Here is a 21,557-nt window from a genome sequence, read left to right on the forward strand (position 1 = left end):
ATGAGTATGACAGGAGTCCTATAAGAAGCTCATCCAGGGTGCCCTGGGAGCACAAAGGAAGGAGCTGCACACTCTGCCTGTGGGGGGCATGGAGGGCATGTGAGAGGAGGTGATGGCTGACTTGGGCTTTGAGGGATGAATAGGAGCTTACCAAGAGGAGAAGCAGGTGGATGCTATGGCTAAAGTTCAGGAGAAGAGAGAGGCCATAAAATGTCTGGGGTCTGGGGCACGGGCTGGGGTGGCTGGAGTAGAGTGGAGGGGAAAGGAAGGGATGAGAGCGCTGGACGCTGGGGAGGAGAAAAGCAGGCTGAGGCTGAGGACGTCTCTCCAGCCAGGCAGCAGGTTTGGACGTGAAAGCTGGGGTTTAAAACCTGACAGAACCAGCAGCTACTGGCTGTGGGTGGGGCGGGGGGGAGGAGGAGAGCAGAGGGTCCCTGGCTTCCAGCTTCAGGAACAGAGTAGCTGCAGCACATTTCCCCGTGACACGGAAGTGCTCTGCTAAGAGAGGAAGATGCTCTGGCCAGGCTCGCGGGACCTCACAGCCAGGTGAAGACATCGGAGGCAGGTGTGAGAAGCAGCCCATGTGACGCATGGGTCCAGGGGCAGGAGCGGGCAGGTGTCCAGCGAGGAGCCCTGTGGCCCCTGTGTGCCCCCCTCGGGGTGGGGGGCTCAAAAGCAGGGCTGTGCCCCAGTGGACCCCTCTGAGCCCTGAGAGTCCTGCCCGAGCCAGGGGGCTGCCTGGGGGGTGGCCTCTGAGAGCTTCTGCACCTGTGAAACTGGGTGTCAGAAGCCCTCCTCACAGGGCTTGCAGGGGGAATAGCTGCATTTCTACGAGTCAGGACGGCGCTGGGCCTGACGCCTACGAACCTATCTCTGCTCCGCGGGGTCCCAGTGCAAGAAGCACAAAAAGTGTCAAAGTTTGTCCCCCTCTCGCGCCCCATCTCGCTCCTCTGAGAGACCCCCTCCTGCCCTCCCCGCACGGCCAGCCTCCAGGTGAAGTCGGGCCGAGGCCCGTCCCTGCGCTGTCACCCGGGAAACAACTTGGCTGTTGGCCAGGGTGTGGCCCCCCACCCCCCACCCCCCGGTGACGGGGCTGTGCCTCCCGGAGAAGAGAAAGCGCCTAATCCCTGGGATTTGCCGTGAAAGCCGGGACAGGGCGGATCACTCATCACTGGCAGGGATGGCTGCGCTGTTGTTTTTAGGTGGAATTTCTGAATCTCATTCGTAATGTGTACTGATCCCAGGCCAAGCTTTCCGAATCAGGCTGCCGGATGGGGTCAGCAGCGCATGTTTAACCCCTTAAGAGGTAACGATTTTGCAGAGGTGATCTGGGCCCTGGTAGCTGGGACCACTGAGGGTAACTTGAAGCCAGATGGCCAGGCGAACAAGCTCTTTGCTTTGCATGAGGCCTCGCCTGGCCAGGGGCAGAGGCACAGCTAGGTTGGTATCTTTTTTTTGTTTTTTGCGGTACGCGGGCCTCTCACCGCTGTGGCCCCTCCCGCCGCGGAGCACAGGCTCTGGACGCGCAGGCTCAGCGGCCATGGCTCACGGGCCCAGCCGCTCCGCGGCATGTGGGATCCTCCCAGACCGGGGCACGAACCCGTGTCCCCTGCATCAGCAGGCGGACTCCCAACCACTGCACCACCAGGGAAGCCCTAGGCTGGTATCTTCACTCACAAGCTCTTGTACTGGGGCTGCTACGTACAGCTGACTAGGTTGTGCACTGCACATAGAAGCAGCTGCGAATGGTCCCCCCTAGGGTTTCTCAGTGCACAACATATTCAACTGTACATGGCAGCCCTGACACACACCACTTGTCTCTCCCACTGAGACATTAACAGGCACAGAGCCTACTGCTGGAAAGCAAGCACTCTCTGCTATAGGAATTCCGATGGCAGGATGCTAGGGAAGCCAGGAGGCAGCTTCTTGAAAGCAGGACCTGGGGCTTGGGTGTAAATTTGTTCCTCAGCTGCCAGCCCAGGGCTCGGCGTGGAGTAGGAACCCAGGATGCTCTTGTCGAATGAGCAAGATAATTCAAGGATGACAGACTCGGGAGGCACAGCCTCCATCATTCTGCTTCAGGGTGGGCCCGACTGGTCAGCTGAGGCCACGAGATGTGCCTATTACATAGCTCCCAGGCAGCTGGAGCCACTTTGGGGCGAACAGTCCTGGCACCGTCCCACGTGCCTCCCTCTGGCCTGCTGTCCTGTCCTCTCAGGGAGCCCCGAGCTCTCACCAGCTCTCCCACTCCAAACGGCTTCCTCACAGTGGCTCATGTATCACCCTAACAACCTACCCAGTTACGTTAAAATACACACAGCTCCTTCCAGTCCTCATAACCCGGCAAGGCAAGTATTATTATGGCAAGCTTGCTGAGAAGAAAACTGAGGCTCAGAGAGGTTATGAGACCTGCCTGAGGTCACACAGCTCGAAACAGAGAATCAAGCCAGAATTATGCCCAGAACATCTGAGCCCAAGTTCCATGCTCCCTCTGTGGCAGCAGAGACTCCACTGTGTTTTGCCCAAAAGGGGCCACCCCAGCCACTGATATTTTCAAACTTAACTTGAAATAGGGTAATAATCCTTATATGTTCACAGATGAAACTTAGAGTGCTATTTCAAAATGCAAAAGGTTTTGGTTCCCTTTAGGAGGGGGAGTGAGGATATCGTTACGAGGGTGGTACAGACCGGGCAAACTTAGAGGCCCCGCATCTTGCTTCAGTACAGACAGCATCGGCATTGGGAAAAAGTTTGGGTTCCATTAACATTGAGTTCCTGCACACCTACTGTGTGCCGGGTGCTGCTAGGACCTGTCACGTAATCATTTCATCTAATGACAATAATGGTGTCTGTGATTAGGGAATATCACTCCTCAACCTAATACAGGTAAGCAATCTCTGAGGTGAGCCAGCCAATCGCCATTCATTCAGACTTTACTGGGAGCAGGACTGGCTGCCACGGTGCCTCGCCAGGAGCTGAGGACGGGAGCGCTTCTGTTTCTCAGGGGACCCAGCGGAGGAAGCGGAGCTCAGGGAACAACCCAGAACAGACTCAACATACAGCATACCTGCTTGTCAGCTGCAGCCCGTGGGACCCCGGGCCAGCACGTCAGCCTTTTCTTATAGAAACAGTGATGCCAGCCAAGGATCAGGAAGGCTGTTCACAAAACCAACCAGTGGGTCTAAGAAGCAGCTTCCGCTGAGCGCTGTCTAGTTCCTATTGGCTTTGGGGAGGTTTTAGCAGAAACTGTGGCCAAGCTGACCCTCAATAGAGACAGACTTTTGCTTCCCCTCCTTAGAAAAATAGTTAAAAAGAAGTAGTGAGCAGGGAGGGGTTGGGGAAGGCTGAGGCTCAGACACCAGCTGCCACCCAGCGGCCTGGGGAGTCCAGGGGTGGCCCCCAGTTGCTGGGGCTGATGCTACACTGCCTGCGCCCATCTCGCCAGGGTCCCCATGAGTCATCTCTCAGGAGCCATTACCCGAAAGACCCCTTCTGGAGCAGCCCCCGATTACAGCCAGTACTCTGCTGAGCGAAGAACGCAACCGGGGCTGGATGAGGAAGGCTTTGTAGTGGCCGGAGAACACCTCAGGCGTTAACAAAGCATTTTCGCACAGGTCGAAAATGCATTCTTCATGTTTCATTGACAGCTGGTGAAAGAGGAATGCAACAGGGTGGCTGCAAGGGGCTTTACAGAGACGGCAGCTCAGCTCTGCTTCAGAGCCGCCTTTATCCCTGCGAAGAACTGGTTTTTAAAGGATACATTAGGGGACGGTCTGGCCTTTCTCGGTTCTTAATCGACTTGGGGTACTTTCTTCTTCTTCTGTTATTTGGGGGAGGAATGAACTCAATGGCGGCTCGTACGCTGGGTAATTTTCTGGGACACGAACTCGCGGTAACTTTGCCCGAGTCAACACCAGCTGTCCGCAGCCTCCAACTCTGGGTGTCTGGGGAAGACTGGGTTCTAGGCCTGCTCTGCCCCCCAGCACCAGGGGGCCTAGGACCAGCCTCCTGCCCTTTCTGGCCATCGCTCCTTCATCCGTTAACAAGTCTGCAAACGACCCGGGCCCTGTGGTTTTTCCATTGCTCAGTCTCAGGTGGTCATTTACTCTGCTCCCTCCTTTGCCCAAGGGAGGTGATCACATCCCCTGAGGCATCTGTAAGGACCAAGCAGGGATGCGGGGGTGATCGAGCAGCGATGCGGGGGTGAGCGTGCCCAGCGGTGGTTCCCAGGGCTGCTCAGACTGGTCTCAAGTCCATCGCAGGTGGACAGGCCTGTGTCCAGGGCCAGCGTGTGCCAGGGTGGCTACCCCCAGAGCCCAGAAGCTCCTGGAGGGCACAGAAGCTATTTGGTTCATTAGAGGAGCAGTAAGGAGGTGGGGAGAGGGAAGCCCAGGGAAGAGACCCCAAGCAGACAAACAAGGCAGCAACCGGAGGGTACAGAGACCAGAGCCCAGCACAGCCTAGGTCCCACCTCAGCGAGACCCTGCCCCCTCTGGCCTTGGTCCTCCACCTGGGAGAGGGCATTGGTAAACTCCAGGGGCCCAACCGGACGGGACGTCCAGCAAATGTCCTGAGAAGTTGAAGAGGCCGGGCCTACCCAGGAGGCCGGATCACAGGCAGGATGAATTCCCAAGGGCCAGCCTGGGCCCTCCCCCAGCACCAGAATCCAAAGACCGGGGCCCATGTGACGAAGCACAGTGAGGAGAGAGGCTGCTCTGTCTCTGCGGCCTGGGCGTCGCCTCTCACACCAGGGGTCTGTCCTGTTCCCCACCTTACCCCGAGTCACCCTGGGAAGATCGGCCAGCCCCCTTGCTGCCCCCTCTGCCAAAGAAGAATTTGGAAGAGGTGGCCTCCAGGAGCCTCCAGGCCCTGAGATGCCAGGATTTTCTGCCCCAGGGGATGGGAAGCCAAGAAGTCGAGACTCCCAGGTTGGTTCTGTTTGGAGTATAGATGCGGCTAGAAAACTGTGCCGCTGAGCACCGGCTCCGGGCCTGGCCGCTGCCCAGCCCCTGGCATGGGTCACTTCAGGAAGGCTTTAGCTGGGAAGTGAAGGCACACACGGTACAGAGCCCGCCCCCAGGGAGGCCTCGGCCGGAGACGTTTGCCACTGTCTCTCCACCACCGCATTTTGATGATCTGTTTATGCGCCGCACACCCCCTCCCACCCTGGTGGAATGCAAATCCATTAGGGGCAGGGGCTGCGTGGTATTGACCCATCTCTGTACCCACAAGGCCGGGCCCAGGGCCTGGTACAGGGCGGGCTTGGGAAGAACGCAGAAATGCAAAGAATGAATGAGTGCGTCGGAAGGTTCTGATTCCAACTCCTGTGGTTCCGAGAGCTGTGAACTGCCCCAGGGTGGGCTGTGTTGCAGCCACACCTGCAGGCCCAGCGCCAAGCACAGGGCTGGCTCAAGGTGGGCTTCGGTGGCCGAGATGACCCCACTTCCTCCTGTCTGCCCTCATCCCCAGGCGCCCGAAGATCCCTTAAGTGTCTCTTCACCTAACGATGGGGGAAACTGAGGCCCAGGGTAGGCAGTGACTGAAGCGCAAGTGGCCAAGTTTTAAGCCTGCTGACGACCAAACTGCACGCCCTCCCCTCGGCATCCCAGTGCGAGCTAATGTACCATTAACTGTAATTAACTAATTATTCCTGCTGCCAACTAGCGGAGGAGGAGCCGGGGGTGGGGGCCCCCCAGATGACTCAGTCATGTTTACAACATGCAAACCCACTTAAGAGCTTGTAAAGTCGCTATAGATGGCTCTTTGGCAACAGGGGAATAACCATTCCCTATCTTCAGCTGCAGCTCGACAACGGTCGTGGCTGGGGGCTTAGGGGACCGGGGTTCTGAGGTCCAACAGCGCCACCTACAGACCATGTTCCAAAATGCTTGGCTCCAGGACCAGCCGAGTGGGCGCTCAAGACCTCACAAAATCCGGGGGGCCTAAGAGACCACGAGGCCCACTCCTGCCCACCCTATGCACGACGAGGAGACGGAGGCCTAGGCGAGGACAGGCCTGGCCCTCAGTTGCTCAGCTGCTTTGAAAACGCGAGTCTACATTTACGTCCAAAGTGGCAGATGTGATGGTTTTCATTCTCCATGAATTTGAAGTCTTTAAAGCGTGACAGTTCAGGAGACGCACCGAGAACAGCTTCCCAGACGCACCCGCTTCTGCTTCTCCCCCTCCCGGCCAGCCCTCCCTCGGTGCTGAATCTCGGGGTGTGTGTGTGGGGGGGGGCTGTACGTGCACCTTGATGCGACTTCAGTCCTCCTACCCAATGACACGCGGGAGGGGACAAGACCGGACACCCTGCAAGGCGAGCCAGGCCCTGACGCCCGTTAGCTATTCCTCTGTTGCACCATAAGAATAAAGATCGTATCAGCTCCCACGATGGGGCAGCTGCGCCGCGTCCCCGGACCAGTGCTTTACCTGTGTGACCTTGTCTGAAATCCATGTTTGAAATCCATGAGACGCAGAGACCTAGTTAATCCACCCTTTGTAGGTCGGGAGACTGAGCCCACAGGGGTCTCCCCGAGAGCTGGCGGCTCCACCACCCTGATGCTCCTCACACTGTGATTGGCTGGGGTGTGTGTGTGGGGGGTTCCAGCTGAGCCCTGAAGGACCAGGGGACTCAGATGGGAGCCGGGCTGGTTCCCAACAGGCCTCGGCTAAGCCGCTGGCTGGGAGGACGAGGGGGAGTCTAGGTGGACCTGCCGTCTCCGGCCACTCACCCACGGTCATGCCGTCCATGTAGCGCTTGATGATATCGAAGGAGTCGCGGAGGTTCCCGTCTGTTATGTCGAAGATGATGTCAGCGTGGTTGGCAGGATACGCGGGCGTGATGGCCCGGAGGAAGATGATTTCTGCAGAGAGAAGCACGGCATGGAGAGCGTGCAGCGCTGGGCCCTGGGACCCTGGAAATGCCCCCCAAGGCAATGACGACCCAACATGAGGGACCCCCTGCATGGAGAAGGTGGAGGGCCCCTCAGGGGCCCTAGATCATAGCCTGTCCCCGCTTCTCATCAACGGGGAAGCCGAGGCCTGGAGCGCCTGCGAGTCTTCCCTAAGACTGATCATGGAGCTGATCAGAAGCAGGGCCGGTGCTAAAGGAACTGGTGATGATTCGGGAGTCTCCCTGACGCTGGGGAGATGGGGAAGGGGGGTGGATGACGGGATATGGGCGAGAGGTCAGAAAGGGCAAGGGAGCAGGCTGGTCCCCTGCCCCACAGTGATGTGGGTCAGAAGCCACTTCTCAGGCCGGGCCGGGCAGTTTGGTGGCTGTATCCGTCTCCCGGGCCACCTGACATGAAGCCGGCAACCTGCCCTGGGCGGGGAGCACGAGGCCCCGATTTACCCCCGCTCTGTGTTGTCTCGGGTCGTGGGGGGGGAATGTCCTCTCTCTGGGCCTCAGTTTCCTCATCTGTAAAGTGAACGAGGCAGCCCGCCAGGGCCTATCAAGGATCCTCTCAACGCTAATGGTCAAGGTCTGGACCGCCTGGGCCCGAGATGCCGACAGGTGTCTCTAACCACACCCAGTTCCCGCTAGAACAAGATCATGGATCGGCACTGGCCAGGAGGCCACAAAACCGGCCATTAGGGATTCGGGAAGGATTTGTGGTTTGGTGGAACCCGTCATTCTGCATAAGGCGAACAGCAGTCAGTGATTTTCTCCGACCCAAGTCCGCGCACCCTGTGAAGATTCTGTGCCTCCCCTTTTCTAGAGGAAGGAGTGGGCAGGCGGGGCAAGGGCCACCGGCTCCCGCAGGCAAGCACATCCCGGGGTGCCTCTGGTGCCCTCCCACCCCCGTGGCCAGGCTCCACGCTCCGGCACGTGCACCTGCATTACCCCCCAGGACCCCGTTGCCGCGTGTAAACACAGGGCAAACTGTCCGTCTTCCCTGAGATGGTCAGAGGGCTCTTTCTCATCACTGTGTCCCAGAGCCTGGCCCGAGCCTGACACATCGGAGGCTCAGTCGACGTTTACAGAGTGAATCCTCATGGCGAGCTCCCCTGAAGGCCTCCACAGAGGGAGGCGGTGTCTGGAGACCACACCAGCCCTGGCACGTGGGCTGCACACCCCGAAGCAAGGCATACGGAGAAGCACCCCGTCCACAGCCCTCTGCCGGGCGCCAGGAGCCCGCTGCCTTGGGACTGCCTGTGTGAAGAGGGGGCTGTGATGGCAGGTCTACACGGCAGGCCAGGAGCTGCCGGGCGCAGGGCACACTGACTGCTTTATGCTGGGCTCCCTGGAGCTGGTCTGGCCGCACCAGCCTATCTGCCCCTTGGTCTCCAGGATGATGCTTCTGTGTGCAAATAGCATCAGTCCCAACCCTCTACTGGCTCCCAAGGCCTAGGAGTTGAAGCCCCAACTCCAAGTGCAGCCTCCCGCTCTCACCCTTTCAGGCCCTCTCTTGCCAAGCCGTCCACCACTCCAGCCAGAAAAACTTGGCTTTGTTCCTCGAAGGTCTACACTCCGCACTCACCTCCAGATGTCTCCGTTCTCCCCACTTTCACTAAGTTGCCTCCTACTGACCCCTCAGGACCCAGAGTGGAGTCACTGCCTCCTGGAGGCCCCCATAGCCCCGCGCTTGGCACAGAATCAACACTTGATAGCTATTTGTTGAACAACTGTAACCCCTAAGAAGAGACCCCCAAACTGAGAGCTGGGAATGGGCTGGAACGGTACCGCCATGTAGTCTGCGGACACGGAGGAGATGCAGAGGCAGGGAGGGGTCTGCATTCCAAACCCCAAACCCACACCCCAACCAAGGAGTGGCTCCTGCAGGCCAAGCTCTCAACTTCCTGCCTGGCAAGGAAGCTCCTCCAGACGACGGCCTCCCCCAGGACCCCTACGCCGGTTCCAAGCCGTGGGAGCAGCCACTCACCTTCGGGGCGGGTGAACTCGCGGAAGGTGGGCAGCGACACGACAGTGTGGGAGATGGTGTGCACTGGGTCCAGCACGCAGGTGACGTCATTGGGGCGGCAGGACTTGATGCAGCGGACGGTGTCTGTCTTCTCTTGGCGGAGCCTGAGGGGAACCACAGCACAAGAAGCGATGGGAAAGGTGGAACCAGCACTCCCACAGAGACCGGGGTCCGGGGAGGACAAGCAGGTGGCCAGGCGGGACCACCTGTCCCAGAGATGGCTCCGTCGGAGACCCACACTGGCCTCCGCAGCCCGGCTGCTCCGAGAGGATGCTTCTCTGCCCTTGCTGCAAACTGGACCAGAACCCAAACCCCCGAGACACGCCCCGGTTTCCGTCCGTCCCGGCTGGGATAAGCAAAGCTTTGCTATTTGCCAACTATACGAACTGAGCTTCAGTTTCTACAACTGCAAATCACATTCATTCGTTCACTTGCTCAACAAGTGTGTTTTGAGCATCTGCTGGGTGTCAGGCACCAGGGACACCAAAGCAAACAAGGGAGACAGGGTCCGGCTTTCCTGGGGCCCCGGGTCGGGGGGCTGCAGGGGGAATAAATGAGGGAGCGTATGTAAAGCACCCAGCTTGGCGCCCAGCACAAAGCGGTCAAATCTCCAGTGTCACGCGATGGACGGGGAGGAAGGAAAAGGGGCCCAAGTTTGTTACAGGTCTAGCGATATTTTCAAAACCTCTTTATCATAAAATAAAACACAAATGCAAGAGCTACACAAAACAAAGGTACCACTGAATGAGTATTATAAGGCAAACCACTTTATAATCAGCACCCAGGTCAGGAAAGAGAGCTTCACCTGCCACCTGAGGGCCCTTCGTGGGCCCCAGACCCGTCTCAACCCCCTCGTGCACCCCCAAGGTAACTCCTGTCCTGACTGTCCTAGCAATCACTTACCTGGGTTCCTTCACATCTGTGTCACCTAAGTGTGCATCTCAAGACACTATCGTTTAAACTTGTCCATTAAAACATTTCTGTTATATCTTTCTCTTTTTATTTATTTGGCTGCGCCGGGTCTTAGTTGCAGCATGTGGGATCTTTGTTGCGGCATGCGGGCTCTTAGCTGCAGCATGCGGGCTCTTAGTTGTGGCATGAGGGACCTAGTTCCCTGACCAGGGATCGAACCCGGGCCCCCTGCATTGGGAGCGTGGAGCCTTACCCACTGGACCACCAGGGAAGTCCCTGTTATATCTTTCTAAAGTCCTTTCTAACCTTGAGGTTTCCTCTCCATTCCTTCATTTTCCATACAGTTTACCTGTCAGGGAAGCAAAGCATCTGAGCTATGGGGCTTCCGTAGCTTCTGGACTTGCTGACTGCATCCTGGCGGCGCAGCCCAGCGTGTTCCCCTGTCCTCTGCATTCCCTGCCCATGGGCAGCCGGATCCAGACACCTGATCGGATGCAGACCCAGGTCCTTCAGCGAAATGACAGGTGCTGGTGTGTCTTCCATCGGAGGCACGTGGTGTCTGGTCATCTCCTTCCTGTGACGTTAGCAGCTGCTAATGCTCAGGGTCCAGGTCCACTGATTCACCGGGGACGGCACGATGCTGTGGTCCGAGTTGATAATTTCTTTTTCACTTGTTAGTTTGAATACTTCTCTAAAGAGATGCTTCCCCTCATACACTGTCTGGTTACCAGGGGGTATAGTTCATAGAGGAAAAGCAAGATTAATGCTTGATTCTTTCTTTGTGTTGACCTGTTTTCAGGATAAGGAACTAGCGATCATTATCCAGAGGTTATCAGTTGACTCTTTAAAAATATCAGTATGAACTCATAGATTTCAACTATTTGATGGATTTCAACCTATTGCAATTATTATCCTTTACTGGAGCTCACGTTTTCCCATCTTTGGCCACAGGGTAAATCGGGTTGGCTCCCAAGCCCTTTGGACCTGGCCCTAGGAATCTCTGATGGTTTTCTTGATGTCTGGCTTGACAAGGCGGTCCAGCCTCATCTTACACTTTTACTGCCCCAGCTATTTCTCCAAGAAGTGTTGGGTTTGTTTTGTTTTTTAGTAGAAAATGGTATTTCAAGACCACAGTCTGGATACCAGGACTGCTCAGTCCTACTGAGCTGGTCATTGTTTCTAGGCTTCTTCAGTGGACATTTTTAGAGATAAACTACATCATGAGTTCATACTGATACTGACAATTCAAAACAAGAACCACATAGTTTTTTACTTAATCTCTTCTATGTACCAAAGGAATCTCCTTTTTTCCATATCAAAATCCTCGTTCTTAAGAACACAGGAGATGATAGAATATTCCATACTTATTTATTTAGTATATTTCATATTTAACCCAGTACTCTCAGAACAACAATGCTAAAATTACTACCACTAACATAATTAATCAGAATAATTTTTTTGGGATATGTTCTCCCTATTCTACCTACAATTTTTAAATAGATGTGCTATTTCTACATTGTCTGAGCCATTTCTTTCCTTTTTTTTTTTCTTTTTTTGCCACACCGCGTGGCATGCAGGATCTTAGTTCCCTGACCAAGGATCGAACCCGCGCCACCTGCGGTGGAAGCGCAGAGTCTTAACTAGACCGCCAGGGAAGTCCCCATACTTCCCTTTTTTCTTACTGCACTCATTTAGTTGTAGTTCTATGAGTAACTATGTTTAGTGCTTGCATGTTGACAATTTCGCATGTTGATAATAGTTTGTGCCCTTTGTACAGGAAAGTCTGTTTTGTTGGGTATAAAATCCTTGGCTTACATTTTCCTGAATATCCTAAGTATTCATTTCCTTCTGGCATAAGTGTTGCTGTGAAGAAGTCTGATGATAATATAATTTTTTCCCATATAAGTCACTTGCTGTTTTTGCCCAAAAGCACAGGGATTTTTTTGTTTTCTCTTTGTCTTGGTGTTGGTTGCTCTGAGTCAATATCTTCAGGTATGTTGGGTGTTCTTTCAATATGGAATTTCAAATCTTTTTCTTAAAATTTCTGTAAAGTTTCTTGAGTCATCATTTTTAGTATTTATTGCTCCCCTCCCTTGTTTTGGGTTAGTTCTTTGGAGATTTCTATTATCTGTATGTTGGATCTTCTTTGCCTATCTTTAACATCTGTCACTTTCTCTTCAAGCCTTTTCATCTCTTTCATTATTCATTTTTCAATTTATAAAATTTTTCTTCTTTTCAACTTCTCCTTAAGTATTTATTTCTGAAACTGCTTTCTGCTTTAATTTTAAATTATTTCTTGAGTTCCATTACTTCATTTCTTGGTTTTTCTTAATTCTGGCTTACATTTTTCCTTCATTTTTGGTAATTTTCTCAATCCTTTTAGTTTGTTTTGATATAGGCTACAGTTTTGATCTAGTCTGTGAGCATATCTTCCTGGTGTACTTTCATTACCCAGAAGGATATCATTCTGTTCTTTATTCTCTTTTTCCCTACAATATCTTTTATGAGATTTAACCTGGATAATTTTGAGTTGATCATTTTAATGTGAAATTAGTTCTCCTGAAATTTGAGAAAGAGGCGTGGTTCACAGTGGTTTTTCAGACCTCATTGATGTCTCTGCTGGACAGCTGCACACATCACTTCATTTAACCTTCACAGCTTTTCCCTCTACACCACACTGCCTCCTTCCTTAGCTAATAAAATGCTTTGTTTTTCACTTGGGAATTTTAGAATGGGGCTGGTATGCAGGGCTTTCTGAGAAGAGGCTAGAGTAGCAAGCTGAGGAGCACTGACTCATCCGGGTATCCTGCCCCCTTCACAGCATGGGGCTGCCCTTCTGAGAGCAGACTCCAGAGCCAGGCTGCCTGTGTTTGAACCCCGGGCCCACCTTACATCAGCACTGGGACTTTGGGCAAGTTACTTAACCTCTCTCTCCCCGATGTCTTCATTGTGAAATGAGGATCATAACAGCACTTTCCTCACTAGGCTCCGTGAGGGTTAGTTAAATGCTTGGCACAGTGCCTGGCTCACAGACAGCAGTGTCCAGGTGTTAGCTGTCACAGTTGTTATTATTTTCATCAGTATAATAATGATAATCATAATTATTATCCTCTACCCTTGGGAGCCTGATTTGGTACCGTGACAGTCAGAAGGGCACACACATGGGAATTCCCTGGCGGTCCAGTGGTTAGGAATCTGCACTTTCACTGCCAAGGGTGCAGGTTCAATCCCTGGTTGGGGAACTAAGATCCCACAAGCCACAAAGCACACTGTGCTTTTTGGCACAGCCCCCCCCCAAAAAAGTGCACACGCAGGTCCAGGAGTCGGAAGCGATGGCAGCTCTACAAACCCTCTGAACTTCTATTCCCCATTTAAATCAAGATCCAAATGAACACTCAAGTACCTTCCAATGAGGGGAGAAACCAACACTTATTAACTGCCTACCACATGCCAGACACTGCCTCGTGTGTAAGTAACTTCACGTAATGTTCAAAATAATCCAGGAAGTGGGCCTTGAAGCTCTGAAAGGCAAATGACTTATCCGAGGTCACAGAACTAATAAATGGCAAGGAGGACATTAAAACTCTTGTGTTTTTGTTTGTTTGTTTGGTTGGTTTCTTCTGCACTGTGTGATCTCAGCAGGATGATCCAGGAATACTGCTAAGTAGCCTCAAGGAACTGCAGGGAGGTGAGCAGGCAGGTAATTCAGATATCATCCCCACATGTGCTCTCAGGTACACACAGAGAAACATCAGAGGTGTCCTGATATGGAACAGGCCACCTTAAGAGGCAGGGAGTTCCACAGACAAGGGCAAGTGCAAACAAAGCTGGTGGGGATGTTGTAGAGGGGATTCTGGCTTCTAAGGCCCCTGATAATTTCTCCCCCCACCCCATCTTAACACTCCTATGGGAAAAGTGCTTCTGTGGCCTGAATAATCTGGACCATGATAAAAGAATAACTGAATACATGATGAATCCCTGCTGTGTCTTGCTGATTTCACAGAAGAGGTGATATTTGAACTAAACCTTGAAAATACTATCCACCCATCCATCATCCAACCATCCATCTATCCATCCACCCACCCATCCATCCATCCATCCACCCACCCATCCATCCACCCACCCATCCATCCACCCACCCACCCATCCATCCATCCATCCATCCATCCATCCATCCATCCATCCATATGTTTACTCGGATGTTTACTGAGCTCCTTCCACAGGCCAGACATTCTGAAAGTGTAGAGAACACAGATACAATCCCTGCCTTCCAACAGGCCCAGAGAAGTGGGGACGATAAAAAGTAACGACAGGGTAACTGCTCTGATGGAGTACGCCCGGCGCTAGAAGAGCTCAGCTTCAGGAGAGGTTTCGCTGAGGACGTGGCTTCAGGGAGAACGGCAGTTTGCAGGAGGATGGCATGGTACATGCTAAAGCCCAGAGAAAGTGCATGCGGAGAAGGACAAGAGCCCCGCGTGGCTGGAACACAAGCAAGGGGGTGAGCTAGAGCGGGGAGCGGGAGGGAGATGTAGCTGAAAAGATGGGCAGAGGCTGGAGTAGGCAGGGCCTCGAATGCCATTCCAAGGGAGTTGGGCTTCATCTGCTAGTGAAAGAATCATAGAAGTTTCTAAAGAGGGGAGGGACATAACCAGACTGGTCCTTCAGAGAGGTCCTCTGGCTTCAGCTTGGAAGATAGGAGACTGGAAGCCAGTCCAGACCAGAGATGCTCAGAGAGGGGTCTGGGAGACAGTGGGGGCTTGGAGATGAATGGCTAGGAGCATGTGTGTGCTCCCATGGCGAGTTAACCGCTGCCTCTGTCACAGGGCACTGGGCATAGTGTTAACTGTATACCCGTCCTCTCCACTAGACAGCAAGGTGGGCCCCTTCCCCATTTTCCTTCCATGTACTTGTAGGAAGGACCTTAGGATCCTCCAGTAACCTTTACTTGATTCCTCTTGACATTCTGCCTTCCCTTCACATTTCTGCTTGAAAACAGAGCCAGCAGCCACAGAAATGCTAGACATGCAAAGCAATGTTGGCAGGAAGTCATCCATTCCCCCAACAGACGGGGTAGAGCACCTACTGTGCGCTAGGCCCTGCCGGGAGCTAGCGACACGGCACTGAATGAGACAGACTTGGTCCCTGCCTTCATGGAGCCTTCTGGATGGTGGGGAAGACAAAAGCAAAACAGATAAATAGGAACTGCAAACTGTGATAAGCATCCCAAAGGCAGTGTTATGAGAAAGACTGACAGAAAAACATAACCAACGGATGTCAAGGGAGGCCCAGCTGAGACAGGAACATACAGGCTGAGGTTTAACCAACATTCAGGCCAAGCGTGCAAAAGCATGTGCAAAGGGCCTGAGGCAGCAAAGAGCTGGGCAGTGTGGCTCCAGGGAGGTGAGCGAAGGGAGAACAATTTGAGGTCAGGCTGGAGATGGACATTAGCACTAAATGATGCAGGGCCTTGAGAGGCACGTTGGGGACTGGGCTGGGATCATGGTGGAAGAGTCAAAGCTGTGTAGTCAGCAAACCGAGGTTCCAATACCCACTGTGTGATCTTGGGCAAATCGCTCGCTCCCTCTGAGTCTCTCCTGGGATGAAACACCCGTCCCACAGGATGGGAAGCAACGCATATGAAGGACCTGACGCTGGCTTAGGGGTTCCCATGAGCGGCACATTCATCGTGCTGTCCTTTGCCTCTTCCTGGTACGAAGCTGAGAACCTTCGTGGAGGGAACCGACCTCACTTAGGTAAGGGCTGCATCCAAGATGCTGCGATTGCGTTCAATGTTTTTCCACAAGTTCGGGCCTCCCATCAAGACAAACAGAAAGGGAGGTTTGAGTCTCACGATAGAGCTTTTTTGCCTCGGTTAAAGGCTCAGCTCCTGGTGACACAGTAAGGAAACGAAGCTGGGGCCAGTAGACCTGGCTCTACCACAAATGGCCCACGTCACCTTGGCCAAGTCCCTCCCCTTCTCTGGGCCTCAGTTTCCACATCTGTGAAGTGAGAGGGGACGGAGGTCAATCAACCCTGGGGGCCTTGGTCACCTCATCCTCTGGGCTAAACACAAGCGGAGGAGAGAGAATCACGTCAAATGAAACACCTGAGCCTCGTTCTCTCCGGGCCTGGGCTCCCTGACGGCGTGGGCTGTGAGGCCCCCCAACGGGGGCTCCTGGGCGCACACCCCTCACGGAAAACACTCCGTGGTCACCCTTGGGGGCGCCAGGCATTGCTCGGCTGCCCCCTCCCCACCAGGGACAAGCACAGAGACACCCGACCACGCCAAATAAAACCAAGGCACGCCAGCCATGCTGTGTGGGATCGTCCGCTGAACCTTTATTCAGATCCCGGAGGGGAGGGTGAGGAAAGCAACAAGAGGGGGCCCCCCCACGGCCCAAAGCGCGTGCTCAGAGCTCTGCGGACACAAAGATGTAAAGCTTGGCCACAAAGGAGCTGACGGTGCCGTGGCGAGAGAGCTCCATCCTGACGGTCAGGAGCAAGTCCCTGGGCTCGGGGACGGGCTTGGTGAGGGCCACCACCCCACTGTGGTGGCTCACCTTCTGGGTGGTGAAAAAGCCCTCCTCGTTGCCGCCGGTGATGGCCAGCTGCATGCTGTCCCCGGGGACGGCACTGGAGGGGCCCATGCGGAAAACCACGGCGGGCACTTGGATGTTGGTGGGGAAAGAGAGGTGGTAGTAGGTTATTCGCAGAGGCAGCTTGGGGCACTCCTGATTCTCATGGCAAGGCAAGCGCTCGCAGCGGCTGCAAGAAAAGTGGACAGAGAGAAAGAGCGTTAGGGCCCATTCAGCAAGCGGAGAAACAACAGAGCATGGGGGCGGGGAAGCGGGGGCTCGCTGGGCGGGGCCTCCCGCCGCCCCTCTGGCCAATCAGCCAACGGGAAGAGCACCCCTCACTCACCTGTGGGAGGTGCCGGGGACCTCCGGGCCGCGGGCTCAGGCACTAGCCTCTTCCAACACCCTCAGGGGGCGCTGGGTGGCTGGGGTCAAGGGTCGTGCCTGGAGCGAGGTGTGTCCCCTTCTCACTGGCAGAGCCCCACCCCGGGCTGTCCTCACCAGGCACACCCTGCCCTCTGAGTGTCGTCCAGGCTCCTGGCTCCTCACCCAGACAGTGGTCAGGGCGACACAGGGCTCCCGAGCGGGTCTTGGAGACGACCCCCGAAGTGCGTGTCTGTCTGCACGCCGGCAAGCACGGCTGCTGCCGCTTACGGAGCGCACGGCTACTCGTCACCACGCCTCCGCTAGTGTGATCACACCCCTCGGGGATGGGGGGCTGAGGGCCATTTTTCAGATGAGGAAACTGAGGCTGGAAAGAGTCAGTGGCCTTCCTGAGGTCACAGAGTGCGTGGGGAAGCTAGATTTGTGCTCAGGCAGTGAGGTCTGTTCCCCATCTTCCCCCACTCCCTGTGCTCTAGGCCCAGTTCCCTGTCTGTGTCCACAGGGCCAACCAGGGCTTGAGACGGAGATGGAGAGATGTTCTAACTTCCGGTGACAGAATGCGGACAGGTTCTAACTTCCTGTACAAGGATGGAGACAGGTTCTAACCTACTGTCACAGGACGGGGGCAGGTTCTAACGTCCTGTGACAGGATGGGAACAGGTTCTAACGTCCTGTGACAGGATGGGGACAGGATCTAACTTCCTGTGACAGGACGGGGACAGGTTCTAACGTCCTGTGACAGGACGGGGACAGGTTCTAACATCCTGTCACAGGACGGGGACAGGTTCTAACGTCCTGTGGCAGGATGGGGACAGGTTCTAACGTCCTGTGACAGGATGGGGACAGGATCTAACTTCCTGTGACAGGACAGGGACAGGTTCTAACATCCTGTCACAGGACGGGGACAGGTTCTAACGTCCTGTGGCAGGATGGGGACAGGTTCTAACGTCCTGTGACAGGACGGGGACAGGTTCTAACTTCCTGTACAAGGATGGAGACAGGTTCTAACGTCCTGTGGCAGGACAGGGACAGGTTCTAACGTCCTGTGACAGGACGGGGACAGGTTCTAACGCCCTGTGAGATAAGAACAGGGCCTATCTTCTGCCTCCTGAACTCCAGGCCCATCACACTCCGAAGGCAACTGCCTTAGGAGCAGAGCCAAGGACCTGACAGAGCACGTGTCCCAGGAAGTCCTGCCATCTTGACTGTCTGGCTTCTCCAACCACAAGCATCTACTGTCCTAGTCTTCTATCATGCCTCCATTTCAACTTTTTTAGTTTCCACGCCTCTCGTCAGGTGACTAGGACTTACTTACACTCGGCATTTATTGTGAGCGCTGTCTCTTTTTACATCCTATGCCCAGGATGTAAAATCCTTTCTTTTAGTTGGCCATTTACCATTCTGAGCTCTTAGAAAGGGCAGCCCTGGGAATGAGCTCCACGCTAGTAAAGGGGTGTGGAGATCAGGAACACCGAAGAGGAGGGTCCTGCACGGGAGGGGGCTCAGAGGCAGGGGGAGAGGGAGGAAAGAAGGTGGGCGTGGGTGCTACTGAGGGGCAGGCCCCTCCCCCAGAGACACCCAGGTCCAGGCCAGCTGGGAGTGTGCCAGGCGACTGTGGAGAAACCGAGGGACGGGGCCTGGCCTCATGCTGGGTGCATCGGGGCTTCTCCTTCCCCAAGCTCACCTCACTGTCCCACCCGGTTCTCCTTATCCTACTGACAGTGAGGAGACACACACACACACACACACACACACACACACGCGCGCGCTCACACAGACACACACACACACACACCACACACACGGCCCAGCTGCTTCAGGAAGGGCCTGGCGGATCTGGCCAGCAGGTGGCGCCAGGGTCTCCTGCATGTGCGTTAAAGTTTTCCCACGTTTCCCGTATCCAAGGCCAGGATTTTGATTCGCCAGAGGATTAACCCGGCACGGGTGGAAGGCAGGGAACATGAGGTGTGCATGAAGGTCTGGTATCACACACCAGAGAGCTGGATCCTCCTTCCTCCTCGATGGTCTCCACCCACCCCCAACCCCACAGGGTCACCAAGCAGAGCCAGCCCTTCCTCACTCTGGGCCCTTCTGGGCCTGGCTCCTTTCAGATGGCTTGCTTCCCAAGGGTGGGGCTGTGGCTCTCTGGCTTCATCTCCAGGACCAGCTCGACACCTACGTGCTTTCCACCTGCACACGAGTAAATACGGGCCTGATTTTCCTGGTCAGTTCCAACATCAATTATCCTATCCTGCTCTCCCCCATATTTGTTGAAACATCTCAGAAATTATAACAACTGCCTCTGGCAAACTGCCTGTCAGCCTGGGGACGGCAGCGGAGTCTTTGTCAGCCGGTATGTCTAGACAGAGGAGGGGCCGTCACCACTGCATCTATTACGGAGCAGAGGAGGCCCGGACCCCCGGGACCACGCACCTTGGCTTCCATCTCGACCCGCATGAGAGAACAATGTGCCCCGATTTTTCAGTTCAACGAATTTGATCGGGACACCCCAAGTTCCATGAAAATGCAATCATTGAAGGCCACCACACGCCAGAGAAAAAAGGTCCTCAAGGCCAGTCCCTTCTCTCGGGAGGCATGGCCATTCTGGCCGCCCCCCAGGCTGTCTGATGCCCGCAGCCGTCCCTGCTGGCGGTTCCCTGACTTTCAGGCTCCTGTCATTCTGGACACAAGCCCCAGGAACCGGCCGGGGCAGGGCTTCACCCGCTCTGTCCACCCGCATTACCACCTGGGGCCGAACAGCTGTACCAGCCAAGGCTGCCCAGCCTCGCTCTGGCTTCCAAGACCCCGGGTCTCAGGGGGCTGCCCCACCGAGGGGGTAAAGAGGATGTTTTCGGTCCCACCCCAGGCTCTGCAACACTGAACATTCCTCCTGTGGGGAGGAGGGAATTGTGTGTTTGGGATCTTAACAGCCTGGTCAGTCCGTGAGGCCCAGCCCTGTGGTTTGCGGCCCAGCCTGCTGGGTCATGTTCCAGTTACCACTGGCCAGAAGGAGGCTGTGTGGAGAGAGGGAAGGCTGAGGCCCAGAGACAGAAAGACAAAGAGACACAGAGAGAGAGAGAGAGAGAGAGAGAGAGAGAGAGAGAGAGAGAGACTCCAATCTTGCCTGTAAAGGCTCCCTGAATGTTAACCACAGAAGGGCCAGTTACTGGGTTTTTCCTAATGCAGCCTTTTTAAATTTTACAAATTGCTTTCGAAGGTCAGATAGTAAATTCTTTAAGAGGATTTTTGTGGAGAAGGAAAAGGGCTGTAAAGTAGAAAACTCCAGTCTGAGGGGTCTGCAGTGCTGAGAGAGGGGCGGCCCCTCCGCACCTGGAGCACCTGGAGCTCTGGCCTGCGGCCTACCCACGTCGGTCTACATGACGTGTCAGTGACCTGTCACCGTGCTCACCCTAAGCTAGCGGTGCTCCTGTGGTCCCAGAGTAACCCCCCCAACTGGGACGAGGCAACCAGGATGAGACCCCCTATGGCCCCTCAACCTGGGATTCCAGGCCCGGCCCTCACTTCCTGTGCTTGACGCTGGGCTCCTGGCTGGTCCGTGATACCTCAACAGGGTTAACAAAGGAGAAACTGTAACTAGACAGATTCCCATGTGCAGCAGGCACGGCCCCAGGACCACACAGCCCTTCAGGAACCCATGTCTCGTCTTCCCATGTAAGGGCTGAGCGACCCTAGACCTTCCAGTCACACAGTCAGCCCACAGGCACACAGTCAGCAGCAGAGCGAGGGCTGCAGAGTTGCTCTGAGGAACCTCTGGATTCTGAGGACGAGAGAACAGGGTGGCCGGCTGCCATCCTTCTCACCACCACTGTCGTCTGGGCACCAATGCTGGCCGTGGGCTGGGCACGTGGGGCGTCACTGCCAGTCCTCCAGGCACTGACAAGCAGGTATTGTCAGCGCTGTGTTACAGAGGCAAAAGGGGCCCTTGGGTGACCAAGACCCAAGGTCACAGCACCGAGGAACAGGAGAGCCAGGCCCGGAAGCCAGGATGGGACCCAGCCCTGGTTCCTTCTTCCTCCGGGCGGCCTCCCAGGCCATGCCCCAACCTGGACACCAGGGCCCACCTTCCCTCCATCCATAAATACTGGCAGTAAAACACGCCTTGGGGCGCCTACCCATACCCCCCAGGGCTGAACTCAGAGCGGTACGGAGGGGGCTCAGCCCCACAGTCGCAGGTCACCCTACAGGAACGCAGGAGGGCGGTATCACCGCCCCCTTTACAGCAAGAAGCTCACGGGACCTGGTCACGGTCAAGGTCAAGGGGCCTGGAACGGACTGAGCGTAGGAGGCAAACCTAAGCGAGGCGGACATTCATCTCAATGCCAGACAGCATCTCCATGAGACCCGAGAACAGCCACAGGGGCTCAGTCAGGACCCTCAGGGCGGGGACCACACCTTCTCCCAGCTCCACTCGCCTCCCAGCCTCTGCTCCGGCCGCTGGGTGGCGCTGGTGAGCGGCACGTTGGTCAATGGGGCCACAGTCTTCCCTGGAGAGATTGCTTGGAGCCTCACCCTTCCCCTCTCACCTTGACTGTGGGTAGGGGCTCACTTCCTGCCCTTTTAATACAGAGAATGACGGAGCCCCCTCTTTATCATCCCCTGGGGGTCAGGCTGAGGAACCCATGGGATGGAGACAGACCAGGCCCTGGAGCATCAATCCCTTGGTCAGCAGAACGTGGTTCCTCGCTGAATACCCCATATTCACAGCCAGGACTCCAGGCTCCCCTGGCTACCGTGCTCCCCG

At 55.2% G+C, this 21,557-nt stretch overlaps 1 protein-coding gene across 4 annotated transcripts in view; it reads right to left on the bottom strand.

Moving 5' to 3' along the window:
• Positions 1-21,557, bottom strand: part of FBLN1 (fibulin 1) — a 79,510-nt gene that overhangs the window by 12,635 nt on the left and 45,318 nt on the right. For 2 of the 4 annotated variants that reach the window (XM_079936173.1, XM_079936175.1), the window contains exons 15-16: positions 8,886-9,028; positions 6,732-6,863 (exon numbers count right to left, since the gene is read on the bottom strand). In XM_079936173.1, coding sequence (XP_079792299.1) covers positions 6,732-6,863; positions 8,886-9,028 — 275 coding nt within the window. Of the gene's footprint in view, positions 1-6,731; positions 6,864-8,885; positions 9,029-15,894; positions 16,602-21,557 lie in introns of those variants that run through there. The other 2 variants (XR_013830397.1, XM_079936174.1) reach the window with 2 other exon arrangements.

The sequence above is a fragment of the Stenella coeruleoalba genome (genome assembly GCF_951394435.1).
Source record: "Stenella coeruleoalba genome assembly, chromosome: 11".
Taxonomy (NCBI): domain Eukaryota; kingdom Metazoa; phylum Chordata; class Mammalia; order Artiodactyla; family Delphinidae; genus Stenella; species Stenella coeruleoalba.